This window comes from Convolutriloba macropyga, chromosome 4 (assembly GCF_964194025.1).
Source record: "Convolutriloba macropyga chromosome 4, txConMacr16.3, whole genome shotgun sequence".
In the NCBI taxonomy this organism is placed as follows: domain Eukaryota; kingdom Metazoa; phylum Xenacoelomorpha; order Acoela; family Convolutidae; genus Convolutriloba; species Convolutriloba macropyga.
Window position 1 is genome coordinate 29,139,675 of NC_134471.1, and position 19,358 is coordinate 29,159,032.

General features: G+C 37.0%; 2 protein-coding genes across 2 annotated transcripts in view; one reads left to right on the plus strand and one right to left on the minus strand.

Annotated features, from left to right (window-relative positions):
- LOC142337593 (tRNA (cytidine(32)/guanosine(34)-2'-O)-methyltransferase-like) overlaps nucleotides 1-19,358 on the minus strand; it is a 47,825-nt gene that overhangs the window by 3,994 nt on the left and 24,473 nt on the right. Inside the window, exons 2-4 of the mRNA XM_075386935.1 lie at nucleotides 8,518-8,739; nucleotides 7,956-8,066; nucleotides 54-159 (exon numbers count right to left, since the gene is read on the minus strand). Of these exons, the coding sequence (XP_075243050.1) occupies nucleotides 54-159; nucleotides 7,956-8,066; nucleotides 8,518-8,730 (430 nt within the window). The 5' untranslated portion in view covers nucleotides 8,731-8,739. The remainder of the gene's footprint in view (nucleotides 1-53; nucleotides 160-7,955; nucleotides 8,067-8,517; nucleotides 8,740-19,358) is intronic.
- Nucleotides 1,263-19,358, plus strand: part of LOC142337592 (START domain-containing protein 10-like) — a 308,346-nt gene continuing 290,250 nt past the window's right edge. The window contains exon 1 of the mRNA XM_075386933.1: nucleotides 1,263-1,275. The gene's annotated coding sequence lies outside the window, so the exon portion shown is untranslated. The remainder of the gene's footprint in view (nucleotides 1,276-19,358) is intronic.

A 19,358-nucleotide genomic window follows, 5' to 3' on the forward strand; every position in this document is an offset into this window, starting at 1 on the left:
TTTGGTGGCAAAATTCAATAGCAGAAATAGCAATTTCTTAGAATTATATTTACCAAGTTGGGCTTGAATGTACTCGTCCATGTCGTGCAAACCAGTGACATCTGGCGCCCCGTCACACACAACCAATTCCGCCTTCTCGCCAGACATTAACTCAATTACCTAAAAAAACAAGATTACAGAACAAGGTCAATAAACAAGACGTTAATATATAAAGTAATATAACAAGTACAAAAAATATGCCTGAATTCATCATCACCAAGAAATTAAAAGTTTTAGGCTCTACAGATTATAAGGCTAAATTTGAACTCTTTCTGGCAATGATTCTGAACTCTCATAGCCGATTCGAAGCAAATAACTTGCTCTAAGCCACCCGAGCATTAAACCATTAAAAACATTGCCCACTAGCGTCAAACGAATTGCTCTAAAAACAACCGACTATTGTCGGGCGAATCGCTCTAAAAACAACAAACAATCGTCATTGCGCTGAAACGACAGCCGAGTGCTTGGCTTCGGTATTAGCTAGCTTGGGCTTAGGGACGCTAGCATCAGGGGGGGTCGAGTTTGCTGAGTTACGAGTGGAATACGATGAGGGTTCGACGCGAGTTGAAAGAGGAGCGGGAGAAAAGAAAAAATTGTAAACTTAACCTTAAATCAAAAAACGATTCTTAAAAATAAACTTGAAAAATGCAGAAACTCTATGGAAAGACGGTAGGAAATTACCACAAGTAGTCAATTCAAATCTTTGAAATATTGCAGAAAATCCTAGAGAAAATTAAAAACGCCGTTTATAAATATAAATCATTTCATTGGTTTCATTTAAGTCTTCTACGCTTTTGACAGAGACACAAATAATCGTATATGCAACTTACAGTCAAATAAAGTGAAAGAAAAATTGGTTAATTCGAATGCAAGAAACATCATAAAGTGGTTAAAATTGAAGAAAAAGTTCTGGAGACTATTTCAGCCGTCGCTGCTTTTCCTTTTCAGACACTACGGTTCCTTAAAGCTGAAATCAACGACCGAAAAACCTAGTTGAAAAATGTGCAGAAGTTTGACCATTGTGAATATTTTTTTGAATATTTTTTACTTCCCTTTAAAAATGAGTGAAATCTAAAGATCAATTCAACTGATGTAACAAATTTAGTAGCAATTTGAGTACACAAACCATCTTTCAACTGGAAAACAATTATAACAAAATTCGAAGAAAAACAACAAGCACATATATTTGTATCATGAAACCTTTTAAGTAGATTGCGGACTTAAAACTTATTAAATAGATTGTGGACAAATTTACAAACTGTGTATTTTCAGATCAAAATGAGTTAGGGACTTGAACAAAACATATCCGCCAGTGCCAGCATTGGTTCCACAGGATTATATTCCGTAGACCCGTCGTTCCTAGCTGAACGGGCACTTTTTGTTTTTGTATATTCCCAGATGCGTTATCACGTCTTCAAGAGTTCGGCCTCAAAAAACATAATTCTCGGAGACTCCGAAATAAAACATCAACTTTCCAAACTTCAATAAATTGTCACTACCTGGCGTTCAAATTCGCCACCTTTCAGAGTTTTTCCCACAAGCCCATTCTTACGATCGAATTGTTCTCTTCATTGACGGCAACGACCTATTCAAAGGCGATTTGCCGTCAACCCAAGAACCTCACGAAGTAGCCGAGGAACTCAATAATCTAGCAAACGAGCTAGTTCCGCTTGCAAATAAAAAAAGTGTACGTCATTGGAATACCAAATCGGGGAGATTCCTCTGCTAACAAAAAGCGGACACAAACTTCTAACAACTTAATCCAAAAACATACCAGCAAGGCCCGCTGGGTATACAAAGCATCAGTCACAAAGTCTAGAACAGCCAAAAACACATTAGCAACGACAGCGTCCACCTGAACCAACCAGCCCTTAGTGACTTGGACTCAACCCTAAAGCAGAAAATCCTAACCCCTGTTAACTTCTCGACTGCTCTGAACGTAGCTGGTCATCTAGAAGCGTTTCAGTGTCAGAGGAATTTCTGCAAGTGTGGCTGTTTCAATCCAACCTACTAATACAAGGTAACCTTTTAATCTACTTAAGCCGTCGGTGCCAGTATTGGTTCCATAGGCTACCTATTAAATAAATTCACTTGTTAAGCTTGCCGTCGGTGCCAGCATTGGTTCCATAGGCTCCTTAACTCTTGGTTTTCATTCTCCATTACCCTTCCTCCTTTTCCTTTCTTTGTCGTCGGTGCCAGTATTGGTTCCATAGACACCCAGTCTTTGTCACCTACTTAAGCCATCAACGCCAGTATTGGTTCCATAGAATACTGATTAAATAAAATCATTTGATAAGCGTGCCGTTGGTGCCAGCATTGGTTCCATAGGCTCCTCAACTTTTGGTTTTCATTCCTCATCACACTTCCTCTTTTCATTGTCGTCGGTGCCAGAATTGGTTCCACAGAAAAAATATACTTTTTAAATTTATAGTTGCTGTCTGCCGGCGGTGCCAATATTGGTCCTAAAGGCAGTACATTGCATAAAATAGGCGTTGTCTCCCTATTTTAGTGAGTTCACTGCAAACCCCAACAAATTTATACAGTGCTTATCCAAAATGTCAACCAGATAATCACAATTTTGTAACTTTTGCAATGAGAAACTGAAAAAGCATAAATTCACCTGCTTCTTTTGCCACAAATTTATGCATATGACTTCTAATTGCACGGGTTTCTATAAGACCGACATTGACGTCCTAATCAATTAAGATAAAAATCTCCTTCACATCTGCAATGACTGCAAAGATAACAAAGACAATGCCATCGACAATAAAATCTCTAAAACTGTTGGTCAACTCACTGAAATCTAGGAACAAATGAAAATGTTCGCACAAAGTATAGAAAAACCAAACGAAATGATAGAGACTGTAAAACTTGACCTCAGTGAACTGAAAACACAAAAAAGTTACGCCCAGTCCCTTGGAAATGTAACGAAAGGTGTGACTAAAACAGCCTTTCATAGCACAAAATCAAATGACGGACTTGGTATTCGCGTCCGCGGAGTACCTGAGCTCACGTGAAAATCAGCCCTGATGGCGGCTGTACAAGAGATGCTCGACTTTCTCAACATCGAAGAGAAAAAACAGCAAAATTCACCGCATCTGAAGATACGACTCCACAAAGAGTTCCACGCACCCTTCTGATACATCTAGAAAACCCAATCAACAAAGACCAAGTACTGAAATCAGCTTATCATTTCAAAGATTTCAACAAGCAAGTCTTCGTAAGCCCTGAGTTGTCACCAGTCGATGCTAAAAAAGGAAACGAATGTCTGAAAACTCGCCCGAAAACTAATAGACGAAAACAAATTCGATCCCAAAAAAATTCGTATTCGAAATCTAACAGTGGAAGTAAATGGTGCATGGGTGACGAACACCAAATCCAACGCAAAAAATGAAAACTCCTTCTCAGAAGATGAAGATGGGTCTTAACTAACCTCAATCAAAATGCTAACATTTTACGTCAGAAGCCTTCTAAGCCTAAAGAAGAACGGCATTCTCAAACGCAATCTCAACTGTGAAATACGATCTCCTTTGTCTGACAGAAACTTGGCTAACACCACATGTGCCAAATGCTGCATTGTACTTGCCAAATTACAGCATGTATCAAAAAGATAAAACCTAGATATGTTCACTTCTAAAAATGGCGGTGTTCTAATAGGAATCCGAAATTCGATTGAACATGAGCAAGTAAACCTAAGCCTAGTACATGACGATTATGTGGCAATCAAAATCTTCACTAAACCAAAATACTAATCTGCCGTGTCTACAATACACCTACTGGAAGTCCACTCCTGTGGTTATCTGGACAACTATCAAACCTAATTTATGAAATTGAATTAACACGCTCAAATCAGATCTGTGGAAACTTGATACTGACTGGAGACATAAATTTTTCCAAAAACGACTGGGATTCAAGGAGCTCAAGTGATGATTATGAGAATTCTTTCATTGAAAAGTTGTTTGAATTAAATTTTTTGAACATTGCAAAGAGACAACTTGGATACTGACAGGAGACATAAATTTTTCCAAAACCGACTGGGAATCAATGAGCTCAAGTGATGATTATGAGAATTCTTTCATTGAAAAGTTGTTTGAATTAAATTTTTCGAACATTGCTAAGAGACAACTTGATGTAGTCCTAGTCAACACCCTCGACCCAATTATAAGCTGCGACTTGGACAATAATCCTTTTTCTAAGTACTCCACTAATCAAAAACCTTGCTCTGATCACATCCCTATCTGCACTTACTTGAGCACGTTCATCCATCCCCACGCATCTGCTGGAGAAATCGAATTTGCTTTCAAAAGAGCAAACTGCGAGCACCTAAACGAGCAAATAACGAAATCACCTGTTGATCCGTACTGCTACAGCAATGTGAACGTCCTGGTTCAAGAATGGTACAAATGGATAGACAAGATCCTCGAAGCAAACATTCCTAAAGTCACGCGGCATCGGGCCTCAATGTGTAGTAGGTCGCACCATCAACATTCGATCCAATCAAGAAACTGGAAACTAAAAAAAACGATGCCAGACAATGAATCTGAGCAGTAGCCTCAAAATAAAGAACTTGAGAAACAAATCAATTGAAATGGAGAAAAATCAGTCAAATTTTGAATCAGAAATTTATGCAGGGCGACGGTTCAGTAATATACAGAAATATTAACTTATTCTTCCAAAAAGTGTACAGTAACACAGTTGACTACAAACCAGCAATCTTGAGAAAACTTAATTCTCTCCATATAACAGAAAAATTGATAACAAATGTATCAAGTAAACTACAACTTAACAAGTCAAACGGACCCGATAATTTTTAAATCTTGCTCAGGTACTTTGAGCAAGTCACATGTCCTTCTTTTTCAAACAATGTCCAAAAAAGGAAAAATCCCTTCTTTCTGGAAAATCAGTCAAATATCTCTTATCTATAAAGAGGGAAGCAAAGCAGAAGTGAAGTGCTACAGACCCAATAGTCTACTGTTGTTTTTAAAATTTTTGAAAATGTGATTCTTGACGAAATATTTTCTCATTGTCGTCACAGATTAAACGAAAATCAATTCGGCTTTCGAAATAACATATCGGCAACAACTCAGCTTCTACTGTTTCTCGACACAGTATAACGCAAAATTAACGCAATTTCGTCGGACGACATTAGAGTCACGTCCTTAGATTTTGCAAAAGCTTTTGATAAAGTACCACATCACCTTCTCATAAAGAAAGTCGAAAGTTTTGATGTAGGTAATCTATTATTTTTTTTGCCCTCATACTTAGAAGATAGAAAACAATTTGTCAAAATTGGAAATTGTTGTTCATGTTTAGAGAACGTAACAAGTAGAGTCCCACAAGGTTCCATTCTTGGACCAATACTGTTCTTAATTTTATAACTTGCCAGATGCAAACCCCGATATTGAAGGTTTTGGATTTGCGAACGATTATAAGTTCATTGTTCATGATCAGGCAAAACTGGACAGAAGCGCAAAAAATATTAAAGACTGGTGCCGAGAGAATGGAATGGAGTTAAATGCGAACAAATGCAAGCTGTTAAATGTTAGGGGTAAGCTCACGACATCTATGTGGCCAGGAAATGAAACCAATTGAATCCCAAAATAACCTTGGTTTAATAATTACATCAGACCTCTCATGGCAAGGCAACTGCAACCACAGTGTGCAAAAAGCGACTAGTTCTTTTCCAAATAAAACGAAATATGTCAGCAATCAGCTCAGAGTCAACCAAAATGAACTGCTATACTGGTTATATTGTTCCAATACTGACGTACTGCTCACAATCATGGTTGCCAAACTCCACCAGTATGTACAAATCATGGCCACTAAATGAATTCTAGGAAACTCACTTCAAAGTTACAAAGAACGTCTCATTAGCCTAACACTCTTCCCACTCTGTCACTACGTTTAACTGCATGATCTTCTTCTCTTCCTAGCTATTACACGTAAGGAATTTGACACTCCAACAAATTTTAAAACCTTTGAAGACGAGAGGACAAAGCAACACTGTAGAGGTGAACTGAAAACTGAAAAAAACTGACCAGTCAAATCCGATGAAAACTTCTTCCACCGAACGAAACAACCGTACAACGTTGTAAATAGAAATATTCAAAAATTTGGAGGCAAACTTAACAAACACACTATCACAAAAGCACACTGGCACTTTTTTACAAATCAATTCAGCCTAACAAACAAATGCTCTTGGCGTATAATTTGCAGATGTGACAATTGTAACAATTGGAAAAAAAATTGACAACTGAAACTGGACTGACACAGGGGCACAAATTAAAGCCCCGGGAAACATACCCGAAATCTCTACTACTACTACACTTTTCAGAATTTTATTAATGAAAAACTATTGGCGGTTTTGAATTATATTTTGATATATTTTGTTCATATTTCCCATTTCGTAAGGAAAATTTTGGTTACTATTCGATATTAGCTACCTACCTGGTTATATCAAAACTAGCTCGTCTACCTGGTTTATATAACATTTAGCTGTACCGAATTCTTTTAAAAAACTACTTTAAGAGTGCAAGAAATTTGCGCATTTATAATATTAAACAAATCTAAGTAAGAAAATTTCAAAAAAAATTAAAATAACTTCTAATTAAAAAGTTTTGATTATTCAATAACAATAAGATGTACTGCTAAAGAAGTCTTTTTTAAAATGTTAGGGTTCTATGCAGGTGCAACTGCTGTGAAAATGGACCATTACTGGATTCGAACCAGCATCTCTAACTTGCAAGACCCGTGTGCTACCTATTTACATCAACTGGTCTTAAGCTCTCGAACTTGGGCATCTCTTATAACCCGTTCCAACGTTCTTTCTTGTCCCCCAAAGCTTCATTTCCCTAGCCAAGTATACGTTGAGCAATTCGAGCTTCTTGTCAAGCTTATCTTATGCACAATTTACATTAGATTGTTCTCTCAACCTTCTAACACAAAATAAAGAAAAAAACAAATCCCCCAAGTTTTGTTTTGGGTTGTGAATTTTCCAATGACTCTGAATGTGAAAACATTTCTCTTCATGTACTATTTGATAATGGCAATGAGCTGTAATTCTTTCAGTTTGTAGATGCAATATAAGAAAAATAAACGCCAGTTAAACACAAAAAAAATTGCGGTTTCTGTACTTACGCATACGAATACGGTAACACATTAGGATAATTAAATCAATTATCACAGACGTCTACCCTAATCTAAACATTTATTGTTTAAAGGCAATAAAATTTTGCAATTTTCAGGACAATAAAAGATTTTAATTTATTTTAGAGAACAATTCTTGAAGACAGTTCTTAATAAAACTATCTGTCAGCTGGCGGAAGGCTGTTAAGACCGCCTTAGAGGATTGGAAAATTTTTTGTGATGATTTGCAGAATCTCAAAAATGGCCCTCCTTGGTATTAAGAAAAAGCAGCTAAATTTTTGAGGATAACAAAATGCAACAATAAAAACGCTCTCCTATTAAAAAAAAACAAAACCACTAACTTCGGATGAATTGCTCTCGAACGACAGGCAGGGGCAATTTGATTTAGTTTGAGTGTAACTTACAAATGTTTTATGGTTACAAAAAACAGCCGACCCCACAGGGTCTCAAACCTCGGACCTCCAGGATACCAGTTCAATATCTACACCCCTAAGCTAGAATGACGTTAATTCTTTATCGCTTACTTCAGAAAGAGCAGCTAGATCACATCAAGCGCGAAAAAGTCAAAACAAAGAATGTTCTAGAAGAAAACCGCAAAAACAGCAACGCAAACATTTTGCATAGAAGACATGCGTTTATAGTAATTGCTTCAAACTTCGTTCGAGAGTAACTAAGAAACAATTAGAAACATTTTGAACGGTACAATTTTTCTACATTGTTAATTTTCATGACCGATTGTTCAAGTGAAAATGCAATTAGGTATCAAAAACCTTTTTGGCAGTGCTCTCCTTCGTTATGTCTCCTTGTAGCTGAATCACCCCTGGGATATGCGCCATAGACTGTAAGTCAACACTGATGATTTTGACATTTTCTGAAGAAGTCTGAAATTATTGATCATCAAGCAAACAAAAATTGCTCGGAACATTATCAGCACAGATTAATTAGAACAGTGGATCTTTTCCGTTTGTGCCCCCTTCCCCTACCAAGATAGTGGGTGCATATTATTCGCACCCCCCCAGACGCACGTGCCATATTTTTACATTATCATATGCTATGTAATGACACGAGCTCTGTAACTCGAGGGTACATAACGTCCTGGTGGTGGTGGTGGGGGGCACAAACGGAAAAGATCCAAAACAGCTTACACTCGATTAATGAAAATTGGGATCTTTTCCGTTTGTTCCCTCCCAGCTTAGTGGGTGCATATTATGTGCAACTCCAGACCCATGTGCCATATTTTAACAATGATTTACTATGTAATGACACGTGCTCCGTAACTGGGGGAGTGGGGGCACAAACGAAAGAGATACGAAAAATTGTGCTAAGACAAACTTCGGGATCACTGTCGCTGGTCCTCAGCTTACTGCTCAACACTTGGCTCCAGCTTCCAGGCGCCGCACAGAGGTCGACTGCTTTTGATACATCTTCAAATAGTTTGAACATTTCGGCAAGCTGTAAAAGTTTGTAGGCTGAACGAGCTCGCCAGCCCTCCTCTTTAGCATGGCGGTAATATATGTCTCTCTTATCTTTGGAGCTCCTGCCCATTTCACATCTGAAGGTTAAGAATAAATAAGCTAACATAAAAACTAGTGCAGAATAAGATGCACCACAAAATTTTACCTTATTCTCATTAACCAACAGCGCCTATTTTTTGCAATTTGAAAAATCTCGGATCTTTTCCGTTTGTGCCCCCAGTACGTTATGCGCCCCCCCCCCCCCCCAGTTACAGAGCAAGTGCCATAGCATAGTAAATCATTATGTTAAAGTGCGTCTGGGGGTGCAAAAAATATGCCGCCACTAAGTAGTAGTAGTAGATCAGGCTTCTGGGTACAATTCCACGGGTTATTCACCCCAACAAGTTTAAATTTAGCACGAGTTTTGATTATTAGAGTTTGGGTTTAGACAGTGGGCTGCATTTTCCAGAGGCATAAAATGCGCCATGAGCAGGAATCATTTTCATTGTACTGTAGAAACATTCGCCAATATATGTCGGTGAGAGTTTTCTTGTTGATATTGTCTGAGTTGGATAGTAAAGTACGCCGCAAGATGTTCAACAAGTGTGGTGTGCGGTCAAAGAAATTGGAATCTGCTTTCTTCAGTATTCTTTTTTTTTCACTACGAACTCGTTGTTTGTGCCTTGTCTAGTCATTGTTACAATACCTCGTTTTTGTTCAGAAAAGCCGTATTTGTTCGCGAGTATCTCCAGGAGGAAGAGAAGGTCCTGTAACTCGAAGTAGAACGACAGCGGTAGTAGCTTGAGGCGTTCAAGTCTCTCTCTTTGTATGTTTTACTTGATGGGTGTTCATGATCCACAATGTTGCTTTTCTTTGTAGCCTTTCTTGCGCTTTCATATCTCCCCTACTGGCATACCAAACTTGGGATGCGTAGGCTACGACAGGTACAACATAGCCAGTATATGTGTTCAATTTAGTTTTCCAGCTTGCGATTTTTGAGATATGTTTTAAGAAATAGAATGATCGCCAGGCTTTGTTGAGTCGAGTGTTACAATTCAAGCTCCACGTCAGATTATTGTTTATCAGAACACCAAGGTCCCGTTGGTTTTCAGCAAGAGCGGTTCCATTGAGGCTACCTTCAAAACTTCCTCGGAGGCTCAGGCTAGCACATTTTTTGGCATTGAGATTGATTTCATTTTCTATACTCCAGTTGCTGATTTGATTAATATCAATTTGGTGGTGTGCTGCTGATTTTGAAATTAACTTGTTTTCGTCTGCATATGCATGAGCAATGGTGAGGGTAACTTAATTACACAGGTCGTTCACATAAATGATAAAAAATAGGGGACCCAGTATAGATCCTTGTGGAACACCACGGATGACGGGAATGTATAGAGATGAGGCGTCACTTATCCTTACGCGTTGAAGTCTATGCCACAAGTAACTACCTATCATGCTGAGTAGTTTTCCTCCTAGTCCGTGCTGAGACAATTTCTCGACAAGTTTTTCGACGAGGAACCGATTAGCCTAGATACAGAACATGTATTTCGTCATGTTCTTGGAAATCATAATTATTTTGAAGTTCGTCAACAAAGAGGAGGAGTTGTAGTACTGCCGAGCTGTTCTTTCGAAAACCAAACTGTGCATTGTTTAATTTTGTGGACAGAAAAGTGTATATTTCGTTGAACACAACTCATTCAAAAACTTTGGATAAGTTGCATAGCACGCTGATTGGGCAATATTGTTCAACGTCAGATTTATCTCTGTCCGTAAAGATTTGACTGACATCGCATTTTTATTAAACAGCTGTGGATATCTGACTTTGTTTATAAAAGTCTGGAAAATAAATAATAGACTTTGACAGGCATGGAAGATTTTTCAAGATTAAGTTGCCGATGTTATCAGGCCTAGTGGCTTTCGTTACGTCTAGGGAGGTACGGACAGATTCCACATCCTTTTGGGAGAATCTGCGAGTATTCAATTGAGCAACATCATCTTTTGAGTCTTCAGTGAGCTGGTGAATTTCAGTCAAAATACTTGCAAAGAAATGTTTGAACATTTCACATTTCTTTCTATCATCTGCAGTTGTTTCGCTTTTGTATTGCATTATATTTGGAACTCTTCGCCGCTTTTGAATACTTCTTAGGTATTATCTGAATGCAGGAAAACCGTCAACTCTTGAAGAGTTTCTCTTCAATTATGACTTGATCATCCTCAATTGCCCTCTTGACCTTCGTTTCTAGTTTTTTAAGAACTGATCTTGTCTACAATACTGAAGCAAAAAGGCGAAAAAACTTCATTGGAAATTGCGCTTGAGAAGTTTACCCAATCTGTTTCCGTATACTCATACTGAAATACTGTAGGTGAATTTTTTGCATATTGCGTACTCCTCAAGCACGGATCGCATCGCTACGTGGTCGGAGCATTTCTTGTTATCTAGTGAAAACAGATTTGTAAAACCTTGGTCTAGAGTACAGGACAGGAAAAGTTCGGGTTTTTTGACTAGGAAAACGTCGAGAAGTTTTTGTTTGGTTGATACTAAAGGTTGAGCGAAGCCGTGATGAGCGAGTTTTTCCACGATTGGATTATCGTAATCGTCTTCCGAGCACATTGCCACCTAATCAGTGTGATTCATGTTGAGGTCACCGGTTATCACTACTAATTGATTATCTTCTAGGGCCGTGCTGTGGAGGAACTTAAGAAGCGCGAGTATGCTTTGTAGTGGGTTTTTGTATGAACTCCTTTTCGGTGGGTTGTTGTTGCAGCAGAGGAAGGTGGTCTGACCATAGGTAATTTCTACGGCAACATGTTCGCCGAAGTTTTTGTTTCTATTACTTCGTGATTTAGGTTATTCAGAGCTAGCATGACACCACCGTGTTTTGTGGCAACAGTGTTAGATTCGCGATTGATTCGAACAATGATAAGATCATCTTCGTATTTTTCTCTACTTGTTTGGGCATTAGACTCCGGAACTCCTTTTATGCGGACACCATTGTAGTCTTTTTCTTTCCTGCTTTAGAGGACTTTTTGTGTTTGCATTGCGCTCTGCTTCGGAAATTTTGATAGGAATGGTTTCTTTAGTTTCAGCTATCATTTTTCGATTTTTCTGGAGTTCGTCAATGGCATTCGTGATTTCAGTGAGCTCTTGGACGTTGTTGTTCTTGCCTTCCGTTATTGACAAATGTAAATCTTCGAATTCCCTCTTGACTTCATTGAGACTTTCCATCACTTCGCTGCGTTCGCGGGTGACAACCATGTTGTTGAGCAGCTTGTCTCTCTGGTTATTGGCTTATTGGCTACTCATTCATTGCAAAATAGTGGGATGTTTTGGTTTATTTCCAAAAGACCGTAGATGGCTTTTTGAGTAATGCCAATGCAGTTGGTTGTAAAAAGCATAGAATCGCCACATGCAACGCATAGGAAAATGGCTTCTCGGGCACTGATCGCTTGTGTGCAAGTTTTGCAGGTATACTGTTCTTGTTCATGTTTAAAATTTGTAATTTTTCGTTCAACTTCACCGGCAATTTCTAGGGAAATAAACCTCCGGAGTCCCCAGTTCGGTCCAATAGGAAAAATTTGAAAGGGTGAACGAAACTACAACTTACAAACTTACCAAGTTCAGGACTGGCCTCTGTTCTTTTTGCGCGTCTTTAGTAAGCAAATCTTATTTAACTAGGTCTTCGGATATGTCAGGTGTACCTTCTCTTCTGACGTAAAAGGGTGTGGCAATTTGGTGTATGTATAGGGTCAGATAATTGATTTTTTTATTGAGGTGTTGCTGGGTTGTTGATGTTTCTTCGATGTCGGAATATTGTGTTGTTAATGACGTCGTGCCAAATTATAATATTTCGGTTTTGTCGCAGACTTCTACAATAACAAAAGATGTTTTAGAGAATCTTGAGTGGATGGCAGTAAGCTGTTGGGCAAAAACGGAAAAGATCCAAAATCTCCATTAAAAGAGCTTTTTGCCTAAGAAAATTGTCGCTCAACTGCAATCATGCACTCGTAATGGGCAACAGGGCACCACTTTTCACATAATTACACATCAAGAAAACTGATTTATTCTATTTTGGCTACCCAGTGTTTTTCATAAATAATTGTAACAATTCAGGCTTCAGTATCCTGGCACTCGTGCAAGTAATTCCTCATTGATTGGTTAAATTGAACTACAGTAGAAGAAATTGTATTCATTGTGGTGATACACATTACCATGTGCATTGGCAATATTCCCACAGAAGCTAGAGGCCCCACAATAGTTACAGATAAGTCTAGTATAAATGAAAGAAAGAAATCTGAACTCATAGTAGAACAAGATATTGAATCATTTCTTTTCTCTTAACAAAACCTTGAGATGATCAATAGAACGGTTTAATGATGTTTCGTCTCCGCAAATAGGATCAACAAAGAAACCATTAACAATCAAGTAATTCAACAGAACATATTCTCTCCAGGCCAATGTATTATTATCTGAGGGTTTATTTAGGCGTGGTTTCTGAGGCCAGACGAGATGCTCCTCGTAGTAAGGCAATCTTTCACGACAATCTGATAAAGGCTGATAGGATACTGAGTAGGCAAATTAGCATTCACTGCTTTCAAAACCAATTTCAATAATTCCAGAATGTTTAAATTGTATACATTTAGGATAGCAGATTCTGAGAACAGGCAGGATACACTTTCTCTGATTTTTGAAATATATCAACATCAGCAGTTTTTTGATAGATGTGACCTAACTTAGATGTACATCCATAGCTTGAAGGACCATCTCGAATAATCTGTTTTTGTCTAAATGAAAGCCCATGTACTTCACAAATCAGTTTCTGTCTAAATGAATGCCCAGGTACTTGGTCCAGATACCAAAGGTGTTGTATCTTTCGCAACATATGCATGTCGAAATAATTGCGCACTAATCAGAAAGTCATATATATATATATATATATATATATATATATATATATATAGATATATATATATATATATATATATATATATATATATATATATATATATAACTATAATGAAACGGAGAGGGCCGAGAATTAACCCTTGTGGGACACCGCTACTGATTACTTTGAGGTCTGAGAACGATAATTTGATTAACAGAGTCTGTTGCCGGTTCAGCAAATAACTGCAGAACCAACTGAAAATGACTCTTCTCACGCCATAATTGTCCCGTTTCTCAACAATAAAATCAAGATTAACGAAATTGAACGCTTTACTAAAGTCAAGAAAAATACAAAATGGTTCTGAGGACATGTTAAATTGTATTTTCTCAACTATCTTTGCGAATGCCAACACCGTACTACATCTAGTTCGAAATTGTTTTTCATTAAATCGGTCTTTGTTCGTAAAACTCTACAATCTGTTATAAATATCGCGTTCGAAGACTTTGCTAAAAGCGGGCATGATTGATACGGGCCAATAATGGCTCACCTCAAACACTGAGCATTTTTTTTAAAGCGAGCGAAGTGTGCCCTTTTGATACAATCTGTTGAAATTCCTCGAGAAATTGAACTGTCTATAAGTGCAGTTAAGTATGCCAAAATCACTAGAAACATAGAGTTCAGTACATTCACAGAGATACTACCAAGTTTTGTTGATTTATTAGAATTATGTGCGGTCACTATTTTCTCCACCTCTTCATCGCCCACTAGAAAAAACAGTGACTTTACGGCTTTCGAAAAACTTACTTTTTTGCAAGTCTGATAAAGAGGATTCAGTTTATTGCCAGCAATGGTCGTGAAATAATCATTAACAAATCAACTATAGTCTCTACATCATCAACAAAAGCGCCACCTTCGAATTTAAATGATATTTGTTTGCTCTCTAACTGGTCATTGGTAATTTCGTTAATGCCTCTGAAGGTGTTGCCTTTTGTTGATTATGTGTGCAGGACTGTATTGGTATAATATTGACATTTATTATTCGCTACTAGCCTGTTGACCTCTTTCCTAGTTACTTTGAATTCCAAAAGGAATTTCAAAAGATTTCTGGACTTTTTAAATTCACTATTTCCTTTCACTATTGCTCGCTGAAATTCCTTTACAAATCAAAGTCTTTTTTCCGACGAAAAAATATTGTCTTCATTGTTGTATGATTCTGGATGACAGACACAAAACATTATTGAAAGAATCCATGTCACCATTGGGCACATCATAGAAATGCATAAGAAAAAGCTGTCTTTCGAGATCAAGCAATTTTCTGCTATGATCAGCTTCATTACGCAGAAAGCTTATACGTTGCTTTCGCAAACTCAGTCTTTTGTTGCAAAAATCATAGGGCATAGTGACGGATGTAGTTTAGTGATCGGTCACGGTGTTTGTAAGAATTTTGATAATCAAAAACATATTTCTGTTACGTATTATATGATCATTCAGAGTAGATGATTTTTTATCGATCCAAATTGCTTCAGCAATGACTTGTTCCATACCGTGATTTTTGAAAACACAGTTAGGCTTTGTTTTTAATTAGGCTTTCTTGCTTGAGTGATCGATGTTCATATAACACACTAAGCATAGGCAATCAATATTTTCGAAGAATTCTTCAAGAAACTTATCAAGATCCACTCTGAAACTGCTCGAGAGTTGAATGGCAAATTATTAACATAACCCCAAAAAAGTTTTTTTGAAAGAGTTTTTTACTTAGTAGGAATTTTATCTAAATTTTATCTTTTTTGTAAGTTTTATCTGTGCTAAATACTTCAGTTTAAATGGAATCATGCACATATAGTTGATTTTAATCATAAGGAATCTGCTCCGAATTGATCGTGCGAAATGGACATGCAACGGCCCAGGGCTTCTAGACGCAATCAATTGTCTTGTGTTTTCTTTTGGTGTTTGTATTTGTTTTCTGAATCTTTTTTGTTCGTTTATTGGGTACTTTAGTGAAATCATTCTTGTCTTCTGTTGATTCATCAGCTAGGTAAACCAAGGCTTGAACGAAGAGAGAGCCTAAGTCTTTTGAAGAGTAAAATTAGGCCTCGGTACAGAATAATCGAAAGGTCAGGTTTTTTGACCGTAAGCAACTTTTAGTGAAAAATCTCTTTTCTATAAAGAAAAATCGTACATCTAAAAGAGGTTCCTGCACAAGGTGTAGTTCCTGATTGTGGCCTCTCTATCACACTTTGAGTTACTGTTCCGAATGTGACAATAATAGCATTTTAATTGTCGTAGACAGAAAATAAACTAAGCAACTCTAAAAAAGCAGCATATATATGCAATTTATGTACAACCACTCGGCGAAACAAAATTTAAAATATATTAAGATAGAGTTTCATTTAACAATTTTGTTCAAACTAAAACTGAGTTGTTGTTCCTGTTGTATTAGAAATATTGTTGATAATTAAGACAAAAAAGAATAGAATTAAAAGAAAAGAATTTGCATTTATCATTAGTTCAATGGGCATGGGTGGGTTTCGAACCCGCTCGTGTTCGCATGCTTGTGTTTTTTGATATTAGTTAACTGCTCTAATTTGCATTGGGTAACGGTAGTTTTTTGTTTGAAAGCTGCGTTTTTGTTGTTCAAATTGTATCGAACAAAAATTGAGACACGAAAAAAAACGATTTTAATAGTTTCGAATCACCGAAGTGCGCATTTCTGGTGCTTTTGTAACGGACTAAGCTAAGTTTCACGTAAGAAATTTAGTTTTTTTCCAATGCAATAAAAATTATGTTCAGTGCAATTAACGCTTAGTTGTAATCGTTCATTCATTTCACAAAACAGCTCCACTCTATATATTGGACTAGCAAGAACAAAACTTTTCGGATTAGTATGAGAAGATGGAGACGATTACTTAAAAAATCAAACAACCTTTCCACATGAAAAGTAAAAAAAGTCAAGAGGTTAGAAAAGTTAGGGAGTATAATAAAATCCAAAGTAGCAAAATAAGAAAGTTGTAAAAACCAAAACGCGCAGAATAGGATTCATTTTGGTGATCAAATTGGATTTTTTTTCTATATTTTTCTTTTTAACCAGGGGAACATCGAGAATGAGCGAGGTTGCAATTGCTGACCCTTGTTAAGTTTAAAGCTTATTCCAATAGTTCCATCGATAGTTAAATAAAAAAGAGAGTGACTAAGGAAGAATGCGAACTGCTTTCCATTAGATTTGTTCTTTTCAAGTTTGCTTTTTTAATAATGGCACCATTTTTTCAAGTTCGGACAAAAAAGACGTGTTGATACAGCTACTGAAAGCAAGATCAGCCTTGAAAAAAATACAAGCACGACTTGAATAGGATGGCCCTGGAACTGTAAATGTAAAATTCATTGCAAAAAATCTTTGACGGTGTTCACAATTGTGCTGTTGCATATCTATTTGAGAATAAAATCAGCTAGAATAAACTTTGTTCCCAAGTTCAATTAATACTGGTAATAAAAGGGAGATGTGATTAGCTGAAAACCATAAAACCACTGAAACAAAACCAGACGTTGCACAAAACTGAATATCTTTTGAGTTTTTGTTTCTCTTCAATATAAATCAATGGAGAGTCAAAGAAAAGAGTAAATTAATAAAAGCAAAAAAGAAGAGAATAACAAAGTATAGCGCAGTTGTCAATCAATATTTAAGCGTACAGATATCGAAGGTGGCTGTAATATGTTCAAACTCGAATTGACCGGGCGAGACGTTGTCTAAGCAAATAAAAACAGCAAAACGATATGAACACAGAACGAACTGTATTTGAACCCGAATTTATTAAGCGGCTGGCTAAATACTCGTAAAAATACTGAATAGCTTGAATTTCTCATTTGCCAGACAGTTAAAATTTAGAAAACCAACAGGAAAAATAGCCACTTTTGGCTTCAATCTGCTCTTGATGAGATATGTTAACTACTGTTCACAAAACTATCCGCATCGAAGTTTTGCCTTGTTGTATTTGGAGGGAGACTCAAACCGCAGTCGAACATTTTTTTTCCTAATTATTTTCAAAGCCTTATTAACCACAGCGCCACTTTGCTCTTCTTCAACACGTTAGAAAACTGGTTGTAATTTACTGAACCGAAGATTTGCCTCGAGGAACAATATGGCGCGTTTATTAACAATACAATCTTGCAATGAACAGATTGGGATTAATGCAATACGAATCAGCATATAATTTCAACACTTCCAAATCAGCACAATTTTATATAAATAAAAAATTTCAGAAATCGACAGAATTTTTTTCGCTCTTAGCTTATCCCTTACCTGAGAATTTTACGTGTAATTTAAACTCGAGATTGCTCATAAAGTAGTCAACATGTACGGTCCTTCGTTTTTTGAAAGTCTGTAAAACCAAACACCGATCAAAAATCTGCTATAACTGTTTTATCTTGAGAGTTGAATGAAAAAAGACAAAAGGGAAAACAAAAGCAAATAAGAGAAAACTAAGGGTATTAACCAGATGGAAAAACTAGGACTGACCTACAGTGGAAATGGAAAGCTAGCAGTTGGACAAACCCCAATTGTTATCGAGTGGCATAGTTGTGAAGAGCGCAATAACAAAATGTATGAACAATCCCTATTACGTTTTGAGTTCAACGCCAGAAAGTTTATATTTTTACCTCGAGGCAATTCTTCATTCAACTTTCATCTTTACTGTCGGAGATTTTTGCTCACTTTCTTATATAGCTGTCAGACAAATGAGGTTTTCCTGCTATTCATTATTTTTAGGAGTATTTACCCGGCCGCTTGCTTAGTATATTCGGGCCAAATACAACTCATTCTCTGTTCATTTTGTTCTGTTGTTTTCATCTGCTCAGCCAACCACTCGCCTAGTCAATTCGAGTTTGAACAGATTACAACTTTCTTCGATATCTGTAGGCTTAAGTATTGATCAATAATTGCGCCTTCTTTTATTACCTTTCTCTTCTGTCTTTGCTTTTATTATTTTACTTTTTTCTTTGACGCACCTCTGAATTGGATTGAAGAGAAATAAAAAATCGAAACGGACATTCAGTTTTGTGCTACGCCTGATTTGGTTTCAGTGAATTTATGTTTTCGGTTAGCGTAGCTCTTTAAGCTAATCAGTGCTTCAGCTGATCACCATTCCAGTTTATTAAAAGTTGTATTTCTTTGCGTTTGAAATCAAATTTGTTCGTAGATGATTTTTTGCTCTAACGCATATGCAGCAGCACCATTGTGAAGACCATCAAAGATTTTTAGCAAAGGTTTTTACATTTACAGTTTGAATTCCAACCTATACAGTCTTGCCTTATTTTTTTCACGGCTCTTCTCGTTCTCAGAAAATTCATCAACACGTCGTTCATGTCCGAAACTGAACAAAAAATTGCGATTGTTAAAAATTCAAACTTGAAATGAAGAAATAGAGTGGATTGCAGTTCGAATCCTTGTTCAGTAAAAAAAGAGCTAAGCAACAAAATGCGCCAGTGTTTTTCTCACGGCAATGCATCTCTTGAATCAGAAAGCGACTAACCTCTGTAAACATACAAAAAACAGGAAATTTTTCTCTTTTTAAAACGAAGAGCAGATGCAGAGATAAGAACCTTGTTATTGCGCTGTGATTTTTCTATTTTTATGGTTGCTAGATTCTAGCTCTATGGGTTCTAAATCTATAACCCCTCATTCGTTCTTCGAGAGTTTTATAACTCCAGCAGTTCAACAAAACTTTTTTAGGGTTAGCAAAAATCATCGTATATTACGCCCTTACATGAAACGGGACCTTTCAACATGGTAGAAAACATTGGTCGAATCATTATTTTATGTAGATACTCATTGGTATTCGAATGT